Source organism: Phaenicophaeus curvirostris, chromosome 6 (genome assembly GCF_032191515.1).
Source record: "Phaenicophaeus curvirostris isolate KB17595 chromosome 6, BPBGC_Pcur_1.0, whole genome shotgun sequence".
Classification (NCBI taxonomy): domain Eukaryota; kingdom Metazoa; phylum Chordata; class Aves; order Cuculiformes; family Cuculidae; genus Phaenicophaeus; species Phaenicophaeus curvirostris.
This window is the reverse complement of record NC_091397.1, coordinates 41,625,341-41,642,018: the sequence shown is the minus strand read 5'-3', so window position 1 is coordinate 41,642,018 and position 16,678 is coordinate 41,625,341. Positions and strand designations below refer to the sequence as shown.

The 16,678-nt window shown below is 38.8% G+C and overlaps 1 protein-coding gene across 28 annotated transcripts in view; it reads right to left on the bottom strand.

Annotated features, from left to right (window-relative positions):
• CLASP2 (cytoplasmic linker associated protein 2) overlaps positions 1–16,678 on the bottom strand; it is a 153,996-nt gene that overhangs the window by 123,179 nt on the left and 14,139 nt on the right. For all 28 annotated transcript variants that reach the window (XM_069859899.1, XM_069859905.1, XM_069859901.1 and 25 more), the window contains exons 2-3: positions 15,214–15,292; positions 1,122–1,225 (exon numbers count right to left, since the gene is read on the bottom strand). In XM_069859899.1, the coding sequence (XP_069716000.1) occupies positions 1,122–1,225; positions 15,214–15,292 (183 nt within the window). The remainder of the gene's footprint in view (positions 1–1,121; positions 1,226–15,213; positions 15,293–16,678) is intronic.

Here is a 16,678-nt window from a genome sequence, read left to right as displayed (position 1 = left end):
TCTGCTGTGCTCTTACCCAAATGCTACTACTGTAAAGGTAGGTGTACCATCAGGTCTGCATGCCAGGTACTCAGGAGTACCCTGAGCATAGGAACATGTCACTCATGAACTACTGGCACTTAGGCATGAAAAAAATCCTGCAATGTTGTCAGTGAATATCATCAAAACTAGATCTCATGAAAAGGTAAAGGCACATCTTTGTGAATGACACTACTACACTTTGATGCCTAAATCCCAGCCAGATCTGTGACCAAATCACGTGAGAAAATGCCTCATGTTGGAAGGGAGAGAAATATGTTTCTGTAGTTGCCCAACATGCTACCTGCTTTTCCCATTAGGCAAAAAAAGCAATCGCAAACAGATTTCTCATTACAGATCACGTCTGCAAAATTTTAGTTTCTGTGTGCAAACACTCAAACCTATATCCATGAAACAGATTTTCTTCAGAAGTTAAAAGCTCACTAAGTTCCTACTGGCAACCATGGTCCCCAGAGTTCCAATTAACATCATTGTTCAAACAATACAATCCTGTTAAATAATCCTAAATTTTTAAGACTTACAGAGTAAAAATATAAGATCTAGCAATTAGAAACCACATAATGCTAAGAGTTGTAAAAAGATTTGCTTAACTCAAACTTCAACCTAAGATGATAAGTCAGAGGGCAACTTATCCCGACCTCAGTTTGTCCAAGGTCCACACAGCATGTTTGTCATACATCTAGAAAGCCAGATTTTGTAAGCTGAAACTCACCATCTCAACTGCATGACTACTCCTACGTGTTCAAATACAAAGCTGATTTTAAAATAAATTCACAGCGAAATAAACTTATTCCCGTAACGCAAGCTCAAACCCAGGAGGATGCTTCAAACGTGCTTTAATTAGTCCTGCCACATGACATGAAAGCGTCTACTTGGAATTTAGCTACAACATGTAAAAACTGCAGAACTGCAGATTTTTATCTTTCGCTGAACAATGCATCAGTGTCACTTCATTAAAAATATCTTTAACGTTTATACCATTAACAGTCGCCATAACATTGTGACATATTCAAAGTCAAGCTCATGCATAAGTCAAAAGCTCACTGGAGGCCCTCATCTGAATCTACATTAAGTAATCATACCATAGGCGGTGCTGCTTCGTACATCAATTTCAATATAAGATTCTGTGCTTGCTCTCGAACTTGGTCTTTGGCATCTCCCATACGATCTATCAAAGGCGGGAGAACTACAGGAGAGGAAAGAAAAAAAAAAAGAAACAAGATTAAACACCCAATGAAGATTTTCTAACACTTAAAGATGCATCCTGAATACATGCCATTGAAAAATAAGAGCTGATTTTAAGTTGGTCAAAATATGTATTTCTCAATATATTACAAGATTAAAATGCATTGGACTGAAGTTCAAGAAAACAGTATCTTCCAACAGGCTAAGCAGAAAGCAAGCTTCCTGTCTTAAGAACTGTATAAATGACTCCAGCTTAATCTTTGAAAAGTATGCCAGCAGCTTCTGAATGCCTGGCTTTTCTGAAAAATAATGCTAGGTCTGGTGAGTGTGGAAGAACTGGGATAGGGAAAATGGACTACTTTAAAATCAGTGGGATTTTGCTGTTTAATTACAAAAAAATTAAAAGCTTTAAATTCTCATGTTCACACAGTGCATTTTCTGGAAATGCTGTCTTACTTCAGGAAAAGTATCAGTAAAAGTCACTATTTTAAAACAAGTGTCCTTAAATACTATTTAACTAAAATCACATGATAGCTGATGATTTCACATCCTAAAAATCAGAACACATTCAGAACAAAAGGACTTGCCAATTCTTTTTGCTTGCTTATTGGCGAGAAGTTTATAATTACACCTGATGAACAAATTAATGGTACAATACTTAGGAAAGTTATCTGAATGAACGCTTATATCATCACTTTGCAAGACATCCTGCCATACTGGTTCCCAGGCCCCCACCCAGGCCCTACACACATGCTTTGTGAGACTCTCCTCCTCAGCACTTACAGCACTAGTCCTTCAAAACGAGGGGTGACAACACGGAGCATGCTGTCATCCCTCAGGATGACATGGAAATGAGATCAGATGTCACCTCCCACTGGACAGTGCTTTTAAAGTTAGTATAAGCATGCAAAGCACCACCTAGAAAAACCTGTGTCACATGCTGACATAATATTTACCTGTCAACAGCTCAACTTTCCCCATTAACTTTTGTTTCTGACCCGCTCCATGGTTTTCTAAGAGCTGCAGGTATCAGTCGCACAGTTTTAGCTGAACTTATTATTGAACTTATTATTGTTGAACTTATTCAACACAGACCACAACACTCACCCAACTCATCCTTCTGCACTCTAGGTAAACTGGGGCTAAGTTCGCAATTACCGTGTTATTTATTCCAAGCTTCCAAAACTTGCATAATGTTTATCTTGATTCTTTTGGAGACTTGCTCATATTCCAACAAAAAGAAGTTAGAGTAGCAGCTAAAATCCCCTTTTGCTGCATTTGGTGTTACATCTCGGAACACCTGAGAGTATTTCACAGTTGCTGCCTGATCTCTCTCAGCTGCCGACTATAGAAATAATTTTCGTAGTCTACTCACAGAAGAAATAATTCTATTTTTTGAAAGGGAGAAAGATCTGAAAGGTTTTTAACAGCACTTAATGATTTCACAGTAATAACTGAACAACAGTGTTATCAGCAAAAGAAAGGGAACAGAATCACTACTCAGGAGGTCTTTTCAATCCTCTGTTCCTACATTAAAACCAGCAGCCATTTCAGTACTATAATTATTAAAGGGCAAATACATTGCTGAAGTTTGTATTTTCCCTCCTGCCGTATCTGAATACTTCCTAATTGTCCTAATATTTAATTCTGCTGGCTCTGAATAATTCACTCACATCTTTAGCCACCATTATCAAGTTTTTGCATTTTTCATCTATCTTCTCTTCCCTTTCTGAATAAATCACAGCTACGTTTGTTCTACAGTTTGAAGAGAAGAGTTTGGCTTTTTGTTTTGTTTTGTTTTGCTCTGGATGTTTTGTTGTTGTGGGCTGGGTTTTTTCATTTTGCTTTGGCTTGGGTTTTCTTGTTTTGTTTTGGTACATTTTTTTCCATTTTGTGAAGAAGAAACATTGAGAACCGGAGAATTAAATTTTGGGAGAATACAGCGGACCTGTCCTCTTACTTTCCAGCGATTCTCACATTATTAATTACATTTTTCTTCCCAACAGTATTTTTCATTACTGTTTACAGCACTTCTAGACTGTCCTTTTACACATACCATACGTTACTGGTGAGCTCTGCTATACGTTAACCTGACTGCTGGGCAGCTGAAGGCAACTCTTTCTTTCCAGAGAGGGAAACAAACACAGCCACTGAGAAGATGTTCCAGCAGAGAGAAACACAGCAAGTGCCAGTCTTGCAGGAACACAGCTCCTTTGTGACTAATTAGCATGCTGAGTCAGTTGACGGAGCTGCAGATACCAGGGCTCCGCTCGAATCACCAAGATGAGCACAGAGAACAGCTACTAGAAGCTGCTGAACAGAGGTGAGGTCATCGAGTCAAACTAAGCTTTGACACAGCCTGTAGATTTCAGTGCGCGGAGCTACAGAACACATCAGCCTTTGTCACTCCTGGAGCTCTGACAGAGGGACAATCTGCTGCAGGAGCTCTGCTAAAAGGGCCCTCATGTCTGCAGGTTTGACTTTTTCCCCCCCCCTAAATCTCCAGTTTCTGTAAGAAGGCACAATACTTTGTTTGCTTAAGACAAATGAAATGAGGCTGTCAAATGCTGGCAACCACCAGCTGGTTTTCAGTTTAGTCGTTCATCTTCTCTGTCAGAATAAGCTCCAACAGGAAATTATTTGAAGTTGGTTGCCTACTGATGAAGTCTCAGAACACTCAACCAGAAGAGGACCTCCACTAAACTTATTTCAATTTGGATTCCTAATGCCTTCATCACTTTTTCCAAAATGTTAGGCATGTCTAGGGAGAGCTGTAGTGAAACACAGCTGAATTGTGTCAGCTGCCCTTTCTATGAAAGAATGGGAAACACATCTCCCTAACTATAAAACTTCTGACATTTGAGACCCTCGGGTCCATCCCAGCATCCTGTTTTACTGAATGAGCCTTCCCTTTTCCCTGCTCCAAGCCTCCTGGCCTCTCCTTGCTCCTCTCTAGTCCTGCCCAGACAAAATCACAGAGCACAAGAAACTTCAGGTTCTCATAGAAACCTCACCTAGGTCCAAAGCAGGAATTACAGCTGAGCATCAGAGATGACAGTACAACATGGGCATTTGCTCTGCATCAGGACAAGCCAATGCTGTCACCAGAAAGAGCAGCTTTGCCTAATCACTGCCTGAACCACTGTTTCCCCTGACAGCCCATACCACTAGCACCAGTATTTGTCTGATTACAAGGTGAACAGAGAATATACTCAAACATTCAAGGTAAAACACATCTGTCAATCAAAAAAAAAAAAGCACAAGCCAAGAGGTATATTGGAACTGAGTCAACAGGAACAGCCTGTGGAGGTTTTGACACCTTAGAAGTATCTACTGTGTGTTTGTGCACTAAGATTTTATTAAAAGATTTTTTACGTTGGCTTCTATCTCCACCAGGAGCAGCTGAAGTCATATTCACAATACAAGAGCACCGTTTGCCAAAAATCAAGTCTCTGCTTCCAAGGATTAGAGCACCACTACATCCCAAAGATGACCAGAACAGATATCACTAAGTGCAATGTGGTTATTTTTTTTCCCCTCTAATTTCATTTCAAATACAACTGAACAATCCTTTTGCCTGCTACTTTTCCTTTAAGTTTCATATGCCTTCTCATCAGCATTATCAAATTGGCATCCATCTTTATGCTGCAGTGCAAATATATGTATCGGGTTGTTTCTGTCATCGGCCTGCAAACTAAACAATCTCAAATAGAGTAACAGAATGCTTTGGGTTGGAAAGGACCTTAAAGATCATCTAATTCCAACCCCCTTGCCATGGGCAGAGACACCTCCCACTACATGTTGAGGTTTAAAGAAAGGTAAGGAAGGAGAAGTAGGGCTATAGGAGAAGTAGGGCTATACACGAAGGCAGTATTCAAAGCGGTAGTTTCCTAACAAGTTACTCAGTAAAATATGTAATTTATCACATTCAGTATGGATTCATGCATTCCTACTGCTTTACATTAACCTTATCCATCTTACTTCTTCTGTGTCTTCAATTATTTTGAATGGATTTTGGACAACCCAATAACATATGACAACTTTCTTCCTTTTATTTATTTCTGCAAATCTGCAGAGGAACATCACACTAAATTTAGGAGACACTGATTCCCTTTGCAGTTGCTGGTTATTTTTTGCAGAGCCAAGAAGCACTGTATCTCATTTGATGTGCCTTTTTGCCACATTTTAGCAGATTGTCTAAGTTTCCTATCACTGCCAGCCACACCTGAGTTTTTCCTGTTCAGATTTCTGCATCATTACAGCACAATTTTACAGGTTTTGATTACTGAAGAAAACTTAGTAGCGTTAGTAACAATAATCTACAACATACATTCTACCAGATCTACTTCAATCTGACCTATTTACATCTGAGTTGCTATTCCTTTTTCCTTTCTAACTGCATAATAGTTGCCTTTCTGTTATATCCCTAACAGAGTTTATTATCCCATCAGTTTCTTTTGCACTGTTTGTATTTCTTCTCTTAGCCCAGTAAATCTGAATAGATTTTCAGTTATACAAATTCATATAATTATTTTATTGGCACTACTTGGTCAACAGATGCAAGAGTTAAGGCCAAAATCAGCCTGGAAAGCTAAGAGTACAGCCTTGAGAGATTAAATATTTATTTCCTCTACCAGAACTAAAGATGATCAAGAAGTAAATCACAGAAGTCAGTGCGCAGAATGGAACCCAAAGTATTTTTTAAAAATCCTGAGCAGCTTAGCTGTCCGGAGCCCTGGAGCAGCAAATGCCACAGGTAGCACAAACAATTTCCTTTTGTTAAACTTCAACAAGAGTTCCTTCTGTTATGACACAAACATGGAGCTTTTCAGTTTGTATTATTGCTCACAGCTCACCCCCCCTATTCCTTCTCCCTTGATGATGTGTATCTGCTCTTTCTAAGTGCCTGTTTTCTGGACACCCTTTAGATCCTACCCATTTCTATGAACCAACCACAGTCCACATCTGCTGCAAAGACTTACAAAACAGAAAAAAAAAGAAAAAAAACAAACAGGCTTTGGGAATAGAAACAGATTATATCTAGGTAGCAATATCTTCCTAGTCTACTCGGAAACCTTGCCAGCTCAGGCAGCAGCATTAAACATCTGCCATTAGAGAGGAGGGAGGGATACAGCTGCCTCTGCAGTTACAGCAGTCTCTGTTCTTCTGGGTAAGACACACAGGAGAGAAAGGAACCCCACAGAGGCTCCTGCAGGGCCAGCAAAAGGGCAGGTCTGACAGACCCACACGGCCAAGGGCTTCTTCTAAGCAAAGCACCATTAGAAGGCTCTCAGAGACAGCCTCACTGAAGAAATTTTTTCCTGTGAGGGTGGTGAGGCACTGAAGAGGTTGTCCAGAGAAGTTCTGGGTGCCCCATCCCTGGAGGTGCTCAAGGCCAGGCTGGATGAGGATTTGAACAACCTGATCTGGTGGAAGGTGTCCCCTGCCTGTGGCAGGGGTGATGAAAGTGGATGATCTTTAAGGTCCCTTCCAACCCATCAGTACTGGAGGGGAAAAAAAAAACCAAACTTTTTTTTTTTTTTTAATCAGCCATCCATGAATCCATTAGTACCTCAGTCTCAGGAAACATGAGAAGAGAGCCTTCAATTCCAAACTGTTTCAAGACGTTTATTAGACCAGAAAGAGGACTAGAATGTTGAGAAATGTTCATGTCATCTTCTGAAATTTTTCAGCTCTAGGCCAGGTTTTTAAAGAACTAGGATTAATTAGAACCAAATAGAAACACCAAGGAAGGCTGGGACTTCTTTATTGCTATTGAATGGCACTGCATTTCTAGGCGTCATACAATGAAGTGCTCGCAGACAATGAGCAGATGGTACTCCAAATCACAGCCTATCACTCAACCATGAAGCACATCAAGAAAAATTAATTCCTACTCCTAATGAATTCCAGTGCCAGCCAGCCAGGACATAAAAAGAATTAAAAGGCTGCACAGATTTTTAATTTGTTTTTCACTAAAGCTTTAAAGAATCTCTTGCCAAGATGAAAAAAAAAGTCATGGCTTAGATCAGCTATGATCATTATCTATGATCACTAACTATAGAGGGAACCAAAGAAAATGTAAGGATTTTCTGAGATGCTTCAGGACGTTAACCTTTTTGTTAAATTTTAAAATACGAAAGCAATTCCACATGTCTGCTCTGGAGAATGAAAGCACAAATAACGAAGACTCATTTAAAAGCCTTTAATAAAAAAAAAAAAAAACCTGAAAAAAATTATTGTTTAAAGAAATCCTACAACAAATCCAACACAGCTTTTCCCAAGGTCAGTCAGCAATAAAATGAAAAGGCAATATCAGAAAAAACACTGAGTTGCATTAGATGCAGCAAGGTATCTTTGAGACAAGATTTCTCTCACATAAGTAGAAAAAACTTGCTTTACGTTATCTGAGCAATTCAATTTCTTGAATAATTTCATTTAATTTCATAGTTTTCTCTAACATCTGAGGTTGGAAAGACATGGGTCAGATGGTCTTGAAGGTGCCTTCCAACCTAAATAATTCCAGTTTTGTATACATGTTCTGCAATTATTTGTAATCTGCAATCCTACAACAGATTGTGCCATTAGTCTCAACATTCAATCAATAAAAACAAAAAAGAAGAATAAACATCAGCCAGACCCTAATACCTGAAGATCCAATGTTTCTCTACATGCTACATATCCATGGTAGCTCATGATAAAACAGTTGGTTTTCACGGAGTTGACAAAAGCATTTCTCTATGCATCATTACAACCATTTATTGAAGAGTCTCATCTTGATTAAACTGCACACTTCACTCATTTCCATCCAAAAATTTCAATCATTAAGCAGAAGAAAGAGCAAAAATTAAGAACTTAAGTGTCACTATATGCAGTCTTACTCAAACAAATATTTCCAAATTCTTGTGCCAAGTGTTTTTAATCCAATTTCACTCAAAAAATGAATGCACATTGCAAGCCCTTACAACCGCTTTAAAATACATCTGGCAACATACTTGTCTGCTTAATTACAAAACCAAATTTTAAAGAGCATTTAAATTATTCTGAAGAGTCTAATTTAAAGGTTCTTCTATTACTTCTAGATGCCCCCTGGGAAAGAATTTAAATACTTCAAATTGGTTTCCCATCTTAGTATACAGCCCTACAACTCTCTTACGAAAGTATTTTTACCTTTTACTGGTTTCTTCTCACGTAAGAAGAATTTGAAACTGCTATTACACATCTACACACATTTACATATGGGGGTTTTGTGTGTAAAATGCATTATCTATATTCAGACTTATACATATATGTACATAAACAAACATAACCTTTATCTGTGCTTGGTCTTTAGGGGTCAAGTTTCTTTCCTTCAGTTTGTGGATAACTAAAATATGTTTTACAATATCTTGTAAGGTCATATGCAAAAGTGAATGACAATGTAACTATATGCTAATGGACAGCTCAGTATATGCAGAATATGTCATAGCACCACATTAAAGGTAAAACAGATTCCATATAGCTTTATCATATTTTTTTCTTTTCCCATTCCTTTGACAATTGCAAGAGGGAAAAATAACACTCGCTCCATTTATAAAAAGAAACTACAAGTATCACTAGAGACTCTTCCCAGAACCTCTATCATCCAGTCACATTTGCCCATAGTTCTGATATTCTCTTTTATTTCCGATACATAATATTTTAATAATTAATGACATCACCTGGGAAAAGGGATTGTGACACTGTAATTATGTTCTCTTACATAATCTCTTTTAACCACAGAACAATCTGCAGTTTTAAATACTCGATCTTTACACTGCCTAATCTTTTCCGGAATATTACCACCTAGTTTTATGAACTAACACAAACCCTGATATTTATTACTTGCAAAGTATTTTGAAGCTGGTGAAGGGGCTGGAGAACAGGCCTTATGAGGAGCGGCTGAGAGAGCTGGGGTTGTTTAGCCTGGAGAAGAGGAGGCTGAGGGGAGACCTCATTGCTCTCTACAACTACCTGAAAGGAGGTTGTAGAGAGGAGGGTGCTGGCCTCTTCTCCCAAGTGACAGGGGACAGGACAAGAGGGAATGGCCTCAAGCTCTGCCAGGGGAGATTTAGGCTGGACATTAGGAAAAAATTTTTCACAGAAGGGGTCACTGGGCACTGGAACAGGCTGCCCAGGGAGGTGGTTGATTCACCTGCCCTGGAGGTGTTTAAGGCACGGGTGGACGAGGTGCTAAGGGGCATGGTTTAGTGTTTGATAGGAATGGTTGGACTTGACGATCCGGTGGGTCTCTTCCAACCTGGTTATTCTATGATTTTCACTAGAAGAAATAAAGAAAGATAATCTAAATTTGTGTGCCTAGTTTCCCATAACATTGATGCCAGCTGCAGGGAGCATGCAGTGTGGTTAATCATAAAAGGATAACACCTTGGAAGAAAGTTACTGCAACATTAAATTGTTGCCTAGGAAACTGAATTAAGTCTCTTATCAGGCATTATACTTCAGTACGAAGATCACTAACGTGCTCTTCAGAATACTGGAAAGCATCTGTCCTACAACTATTGCATTAATTTTGCCCACATCTAATTTACAGCATAGATGTAGACTGTGAAGATTGAAATAATAATAAAGCATTTGTGGTTTTTTTTTCTTAGCAAAAAGCCTGTAATGATTATGAGGGTGAATATTCAGTCACATCAGTTATTTTTCTCTGCACTTAAAGAAATCTATCCCCATCATAACTGAACAGGAAATTAAATGGGGGGGAGTTGAAGACATTTTGCCACGTTATAGCTGGGTAATGTGCTATCATATTTCCATCGTTTTGAGTTCCAAATCACAAATAAAAACATCTCACGGCCACTAAACTAACGCTCTTTATTAAGACAAAATACATTTAAGGTTCCAGGTACGACAGAAACACAGCTATAAAAGTGAAACTTCACCTGGGAAATAGGATTCACTGTGTTTTAAAAAAGGCAGAAAACAGTAGGTATTATTTTACATGTACATCTTCCTTAGCTGTATTCATAGTGCAATCCTGATTTTCAGTGAGAATGCAAGTATCTACAATAACCCGACACAATAAATAGCAAGCTTGCTATATTTTTAATATTTCAAAGTAATAATTAATTTGGCTGGAAAAAATCTATTATGCTTAACTTAAGAAAAATAATATACTCACATGTATTTGATCAAAATAGAAGAAAGTAAATGCCTACCATATAAAATACTACTAAGATTTCCCGTGGGGCTATAAGAACTATATTACTTAGTTTAAATATTTTTCTTCCAAACTTCCCAACACTTTCAGGCTGGATACCATGATCTTTATTTTCTCCTCATACCACCGAATGCGAATTTGCAATACATTATTACCCATCTCATTAACTATGTTCACATCAAACAACAACCTAACTGGACATAACGAAGATTAAAAAAACCACTCTAAAATGGCAGTTTGCATAGAGCAGTCAGTTCTTCTGAACTGCATGACTATGGAAACTTCATAGAAGTTTCAGGGGGAGGGGTGAAAACTTTTTTTTCCTACTTCTAAGCAATTTTCATCATCCAGAAGTAATGAGGAGGTTACATGTAAAACCTGAACTAAAAGCATCCTCACAGTATTCTCCTGGACAAACTGGTTGCTCATGGCTTGGATGGTGATACTCTTCAGTAGGTAAACAAAATGTCTAGACGATCAGGCTCAAAGACTTGTGGTGAATCGAGTTAAATCCAGTTGGCAGCTGGTCAAAAGTGGTGTTCCCCAGGGCTCAGTGTTGGGGCCAGTCATGTTTAATAACTTTATTAATGACATGGATCAAATGCACCCTCAGAAACTCTGCAGATGACACCAAGTTGGGCAGCAGCGTTGATCTGCTTGAGGGAAAGAAGGCTCTGCAGAGGAAGAGGACAGGCTGGACTGATGGGCCAAGGTCACTGTAGAGTGTTCAACAAGGCTAAGGGCTGGCTCCAGCACTTGAGCCACAACAACCTCATGCAACATTACAGCTTTGGGGAAGAGCAGCTGGAAAGATGCCTGGTGGAAAAGTATCTGAGGGTGATGGCCAATAACTGGCTGAACAGGAGTCAGCCATGTGCCCAGGTGGTCAGGAAAGCCAAGAGCTCCCTGGCTTATATCAGAAAGGAGTGTGGCCAACAGTAAGGCAATTATTGTCCTTCCTGTACTCCACACTGGCAAGTCTGCACCTCACATACTGTGTTCAGTTTTGGGCCCCTCACTACATGAAGGACACTAAGCTGCTGGAGCTTATCCAGAGAAGGGTAATGAAGCTGGTGAAGGATCTGGAGTATAAGTCTTATGAGGGACTGAGGAAACTAAGGTTGTTTAGTCTGGAATAACAGAGGCTGAAGAGAGACCGTATCACTCTCAATATCCACCTGAAAGGAGGGTGTAGAAAGGTGAGTGTCAGTCTCTTTTTCCCAAGTGACAAGTGATAGGATGAAAGGAAACTGCCTCAGTTTGCTCCAGGGTAGGTTCAGAGTTGATATTAGAAAGAATATTTCCTCACCAAAAAGAATTTCCTCAGCAAAAAGAATTTCCTCACCAAAAAGAATTTCCTCACCAAAAAGGTTATCAGGCACTGGAACAAGCTGCCCAGGGAAGTGGTTAAGTTACTGTCCCTGGAGGTAGATGTGGTGCTCAGGGACATGGTTTAGTGATGGAGTTGGCAGTGTTAGGTTAACAGTTGGACTCAATGATCTTAAGTTTTTTTTTTCAACCTAAACGATTCTATGATTCTACTTTCTTCTGGCATCTGTAAAGAACTCACTACAGTCACAGTTAATACACAAGAAGTTAGCTATAGCATAGAAGAGACAATTCAGCTTTTTATAAAAAGAAGTGGCATCTCACAGCCTTGTAAGAGCTGTGTAGAAGGTAACTCAGCTAACAGAGTACAGTTGGATTTTCACATAGTTCTCAAGAACAGGTCCTTACAGGAAGGAATGTACCTTAATGATAAAGGCATGGAGGAAGAGACACCACCCTGGACAGTGGAGCCTAAATTCACCGTCACTGCACAGGCTGCTATAGTAGACAGCCTCATGAATATTTTAGTTAAATTTTTGGGAAATAGCAACGTAACAAAGAAACAGTAATTATTAAAGCAATAGATGACACAATAAACCCAAACAGGATTATGCCAGAACAAACATATGCTACATCTGTGCTGTTATGGCTTCCTCAGCTTAAAAGCATTACAACAGAAAGGCACTGAAAGAGGAAAAAAAGAACAAAAACTATGGAACCATGTGAATACAAACAACAATTAGACTGGGACTCCTACCCAGGATAACAGAGGAAAGACACAGAAGAGATCCATAAAATGAAGACTGCCAGTCAAGAAAATAAATGATGGCTCAATGCCTCTAGCACAACATCTAGCAGGCATCAAGTTATCAGACAACCAGTACAAAACAAGAGTTGTGTGATTAAGCATTACCACAGAAGACTGTAGAAGACAAAAGTCTATATGGGTTCAGAAACCAACCATATAAAGCTGCAGGAAAACAAGGTGACAGAGGAGACACTGAAGATTCAATCTACCTCAGCTGGCGCTGAACTGCAAGACTGCTGACGGCTGAGCGTTCATACTGGAGTTATCACTACATGTTTCTCCTGTCCTTACTTTCTTCTCAGGCGTCCGCAAATGGATTAGTGTCAGACATGAGTCTGTGGTTTGACTTACTGGAGTCATTGTCAGATTATATTAGAAGCCAGATCTGCAGAGTCAACACAAAACATCACTTGGGAAACTGCTGGTTCCTTATGTTTTGTTGAAGGAAGCAGTTCTTTTGCTTACCAGCATGCTTTTAATTATTCTCATAAACCCAGACTATCCACACTCCCAGACAATTAGAATAAAGTTTTTGTATTACTACTTCACTGATGAAAACAGAAAATGATCCAAATGTTGTTATAAGACTTGCAGCGACAGCAAACAACTGAAGAGAATTCATACAACAAATCATGCTTTTAAAAAGTCATCTAAAATAAAGATAGTTTTCTCTCTTTACTGAGACTAACATTTCAGTGTCTGTTAAGCTTATACAAACATACATACTTTACAAACAGTTACTTGCATATTCAGCATAATGCACTCAATAGGTCTCGATTCTGGAGACACTCAGAAGACCAATTTCAGTTGAAGGCACTGCTACTTAGCTTTTCTAGAAAGTACTTCTGGAATACACGGTTTCAGATGTCTACTGATGTTACACGTGTTTGATGATCACTCCATGCCAGTACTCTTTTTTTTTTTTAGAAAAATAAAAATAAAAATGCTACTGAGTTACTGAAACTTAAATCTTTAATAGGCTCAGAATCTCCAACTACTCAAATACTGGGACAAAAAAATAGTGTTTTCAAGCTATTTCCAAATACCTCACACTTAAAAATAAACGAACCAGAAGGAATGACGAAAGCTTTCCAATAAAGTTGCTGTAATTTGAAATTCTACACATCACTAAGATATAAATCAAAACAGAATAAAACTCTGAAGCCTAGCACTGTTTGTAGCTACAAATGCTGATTATTGAGAAATCAATATTCTGCATAGCACAATAAGCCTCAAGTTGTCTTACACCGCTCTGATACAAAACTAATCAGCCAAAGAAAAACTTCCTCCAACGAAAGGTAGGGAGGCACTACAGAGTGATCTGGACAGGCTGGACCCAATAGGCTGTGACCAACGGAATGAGGTTCAACAAGGCCAAGTGCACTTGGGACACCACAACCCCATGCAGTGCTACAGGCTTGGAGAAGAGTGACTGGAAAGCTGCCTGGCAGAGAAGGACCTGGGGCTGTTGGTCAACAGCCCACTGAACATAAGCCAGCAGTGGCCAAGGTGGTCAAGAGGGCCACCAGCATCCTGGCTGGTAGTCAGGGATACCATTTTGAAGTGGACAGGCATGGTTGGGCTGTATGATCTCAAAGCTCTCTTCCAACCGAACAATTCTATGATTTTATGAAAATAGATTTAAAGTCCGTAGCAGTGCACTGCAGTAGTTTTGCAGCATCCTGAAATGTGCTTACAATGGATTTCATTAGCAACTCGTCATATTGTATTCCTTGTATTCCTAAGTTTTCAAATTTTGCCTATTTCTTAACTATTAGATAGAAAAGCAGACGTGTACAGAAGAGGAAGCTCAACAGTTTGACAATCTGGGATAGCTGGGGATGTGGGAACAATATGCGAGATAATTCACACAAACAGGACATTAAGCTAGAAACTTCTGTTAAAAACAGTCAGTGATGCAACATCGATGCCCTAGCATCACTATCTCAAGGACAGCAGCAAAATGAGTTGAGCAGCATAGTTTGCTTGTATCTCCCAGAACAATTGCTTCATACTCAGGCACATGTAGTCATTAATTTGAAATATTTAAAATGAACTCTAGTAAATGCTTCACACAAGAATAACAGTTAGTACTTATCTTTTTCCCAGAAAAAAGTTTAGACTACTAAAAGGTACAGTCCAGTTATCTAACAGGAGGAGGACCACATAGTCCTCTGAGACCACAGGCTTCAGTAGACATAAGGCTCCAATTAAAGTGACCTACAAATAAAACCTTCAATCTTTAACATAAATTGAATGTAACACTTAAGTTCCAATGTGATTTTTAGATGACTGTCTCAGGGAGTGGTAAGTGAGTATATAATGTGGGAATGGTGAGCAAGTACAGAGCATGAAACTAATTACTTGAAAGATATTCCTGTAACCTCTAAAATATCCCAACCACCATCTAGAAATCAGTGATTGCCTGAGAAATGAATATTTACAAGGTAATATAAAATAATTTAAAGATTCCAATAACAGCAGTAAGATGCCTACCAATATATTACAATTAGCTCAGAAAGCTTTCAACGTGCTCGACTTCAGCTTCTAGGAGCAGGGGGATTAAAAATTAATAAAAAAACCCCCGAACCAATACCCCCCTGTCTTTTACTTTTTGGTGTTAATAAAAATAAAGTTAGATTTCACTTACCAGTTCCTACATAGGGTTTAAAGCGTCCCGATAGTCTGTCGACAAAGGCACCTAAAACATCTAGCCCCAGTAGTGCTACCTGTTGAAACAAAAGCATTAGATATACAAAACAGATCACTAAAGAATTCTTTAGATTTTAAATAAATTAGCCATACCTATGCAAGTATGCTGAAAGACAATATCTTAACCTAAAGATAAACTAAAGTTCCAGTTAGAGAGCTGGTAATTCCTGGAAGGCTTTCACTAAGACAAAGTTATCAGAATATGTTTGGAGGGGATCAAATATATTTACGTATACCAGAGTAGTTCAAATTTTTTCAGTATTTGTCTTCAAACAAAGAAAAAGTACATATTCAAGATCCAATGTTTTAGTATTTACAACTATAAATTATTAAAATTCAAATTAGCAATTATGTTGACTGAAGAGTTGGAAGAAGCTTTTATTCTTTTTCCCTGTCTGGATCATATATTAGGACTGCAGTTCTGTCCCTCATTTTCTTTAAAACATGACTCCAGAGGTCTAACTCAGTATTAACTAAAAATAAAAATCCCTTCAAAACAGGTTTCAGCAAGACTTTAGTAACCTGGTAGATGCTGTAATGCCTAAGCTGCTGAAAGAACAAAACAGAAAGCCGTAACTACCACTACCCAAAACCAAAAAAATAAGGGGGCAAGAGGTGCAGACTGGACTTGGAAAAAGCAAACAACTTAAAACACCCCCAAACATAAGTACTAATACAGATTGGGGGGGAGAAAAATCATCTTAAACAGCTCCCCAGATGCTAAGAGCTTACTTCAATCTGGCTACTTAGCTCATCCACTAAGGTCATTACATCATTTTCCAATCTCCCAAAAGGAAACGACTGACAGAAGTTAATACCGTCTTCCCTTGTAGTTCAGACCACACTATTTGGCCATCTGCTTGTTAAGCTGGGGGAGTTTTGTTTCTCTTACTTTAAAATTTAATTAAAAAAACCCCATAAAATAAAGGAAGTTGAAAACACTGCCAGGATTATGAGGAATTCCTGCCTGTGAACAGAAACTAGATGAGATGATAATATCCACCAAAACAAAAGAAAACCGGGATCAGAAGCTATGTGTTAAACCACATTATTTTATGAGGGCAGAACACTTTTTTTTCCACCCTTAACTATCCCGCATACTGTTCCAAGACTTCATTCTTGATTTCCTATGATAGTTCACTATGAACACCAGAACCTGCATTTTCACATCTTGTCGGTACTTCGTTTTGCTGCTTCCAAAGATGCAAATGCCAAAAGGACCTCCTGAAGCTTGGGTATTTTTAAGGGTTTTTCTTCCTCTTTGTTTTCCAGTAAGTCACACACCGCAAAATTTTCCCCACAAAGACAAGAGCAGAATTATTCCCTTCTATGAGCTAATTATTTTCATAAAACTTGGAACCACATTTCTTTGGACAGCTCTGAGCCTTATCTGTCACAACTGT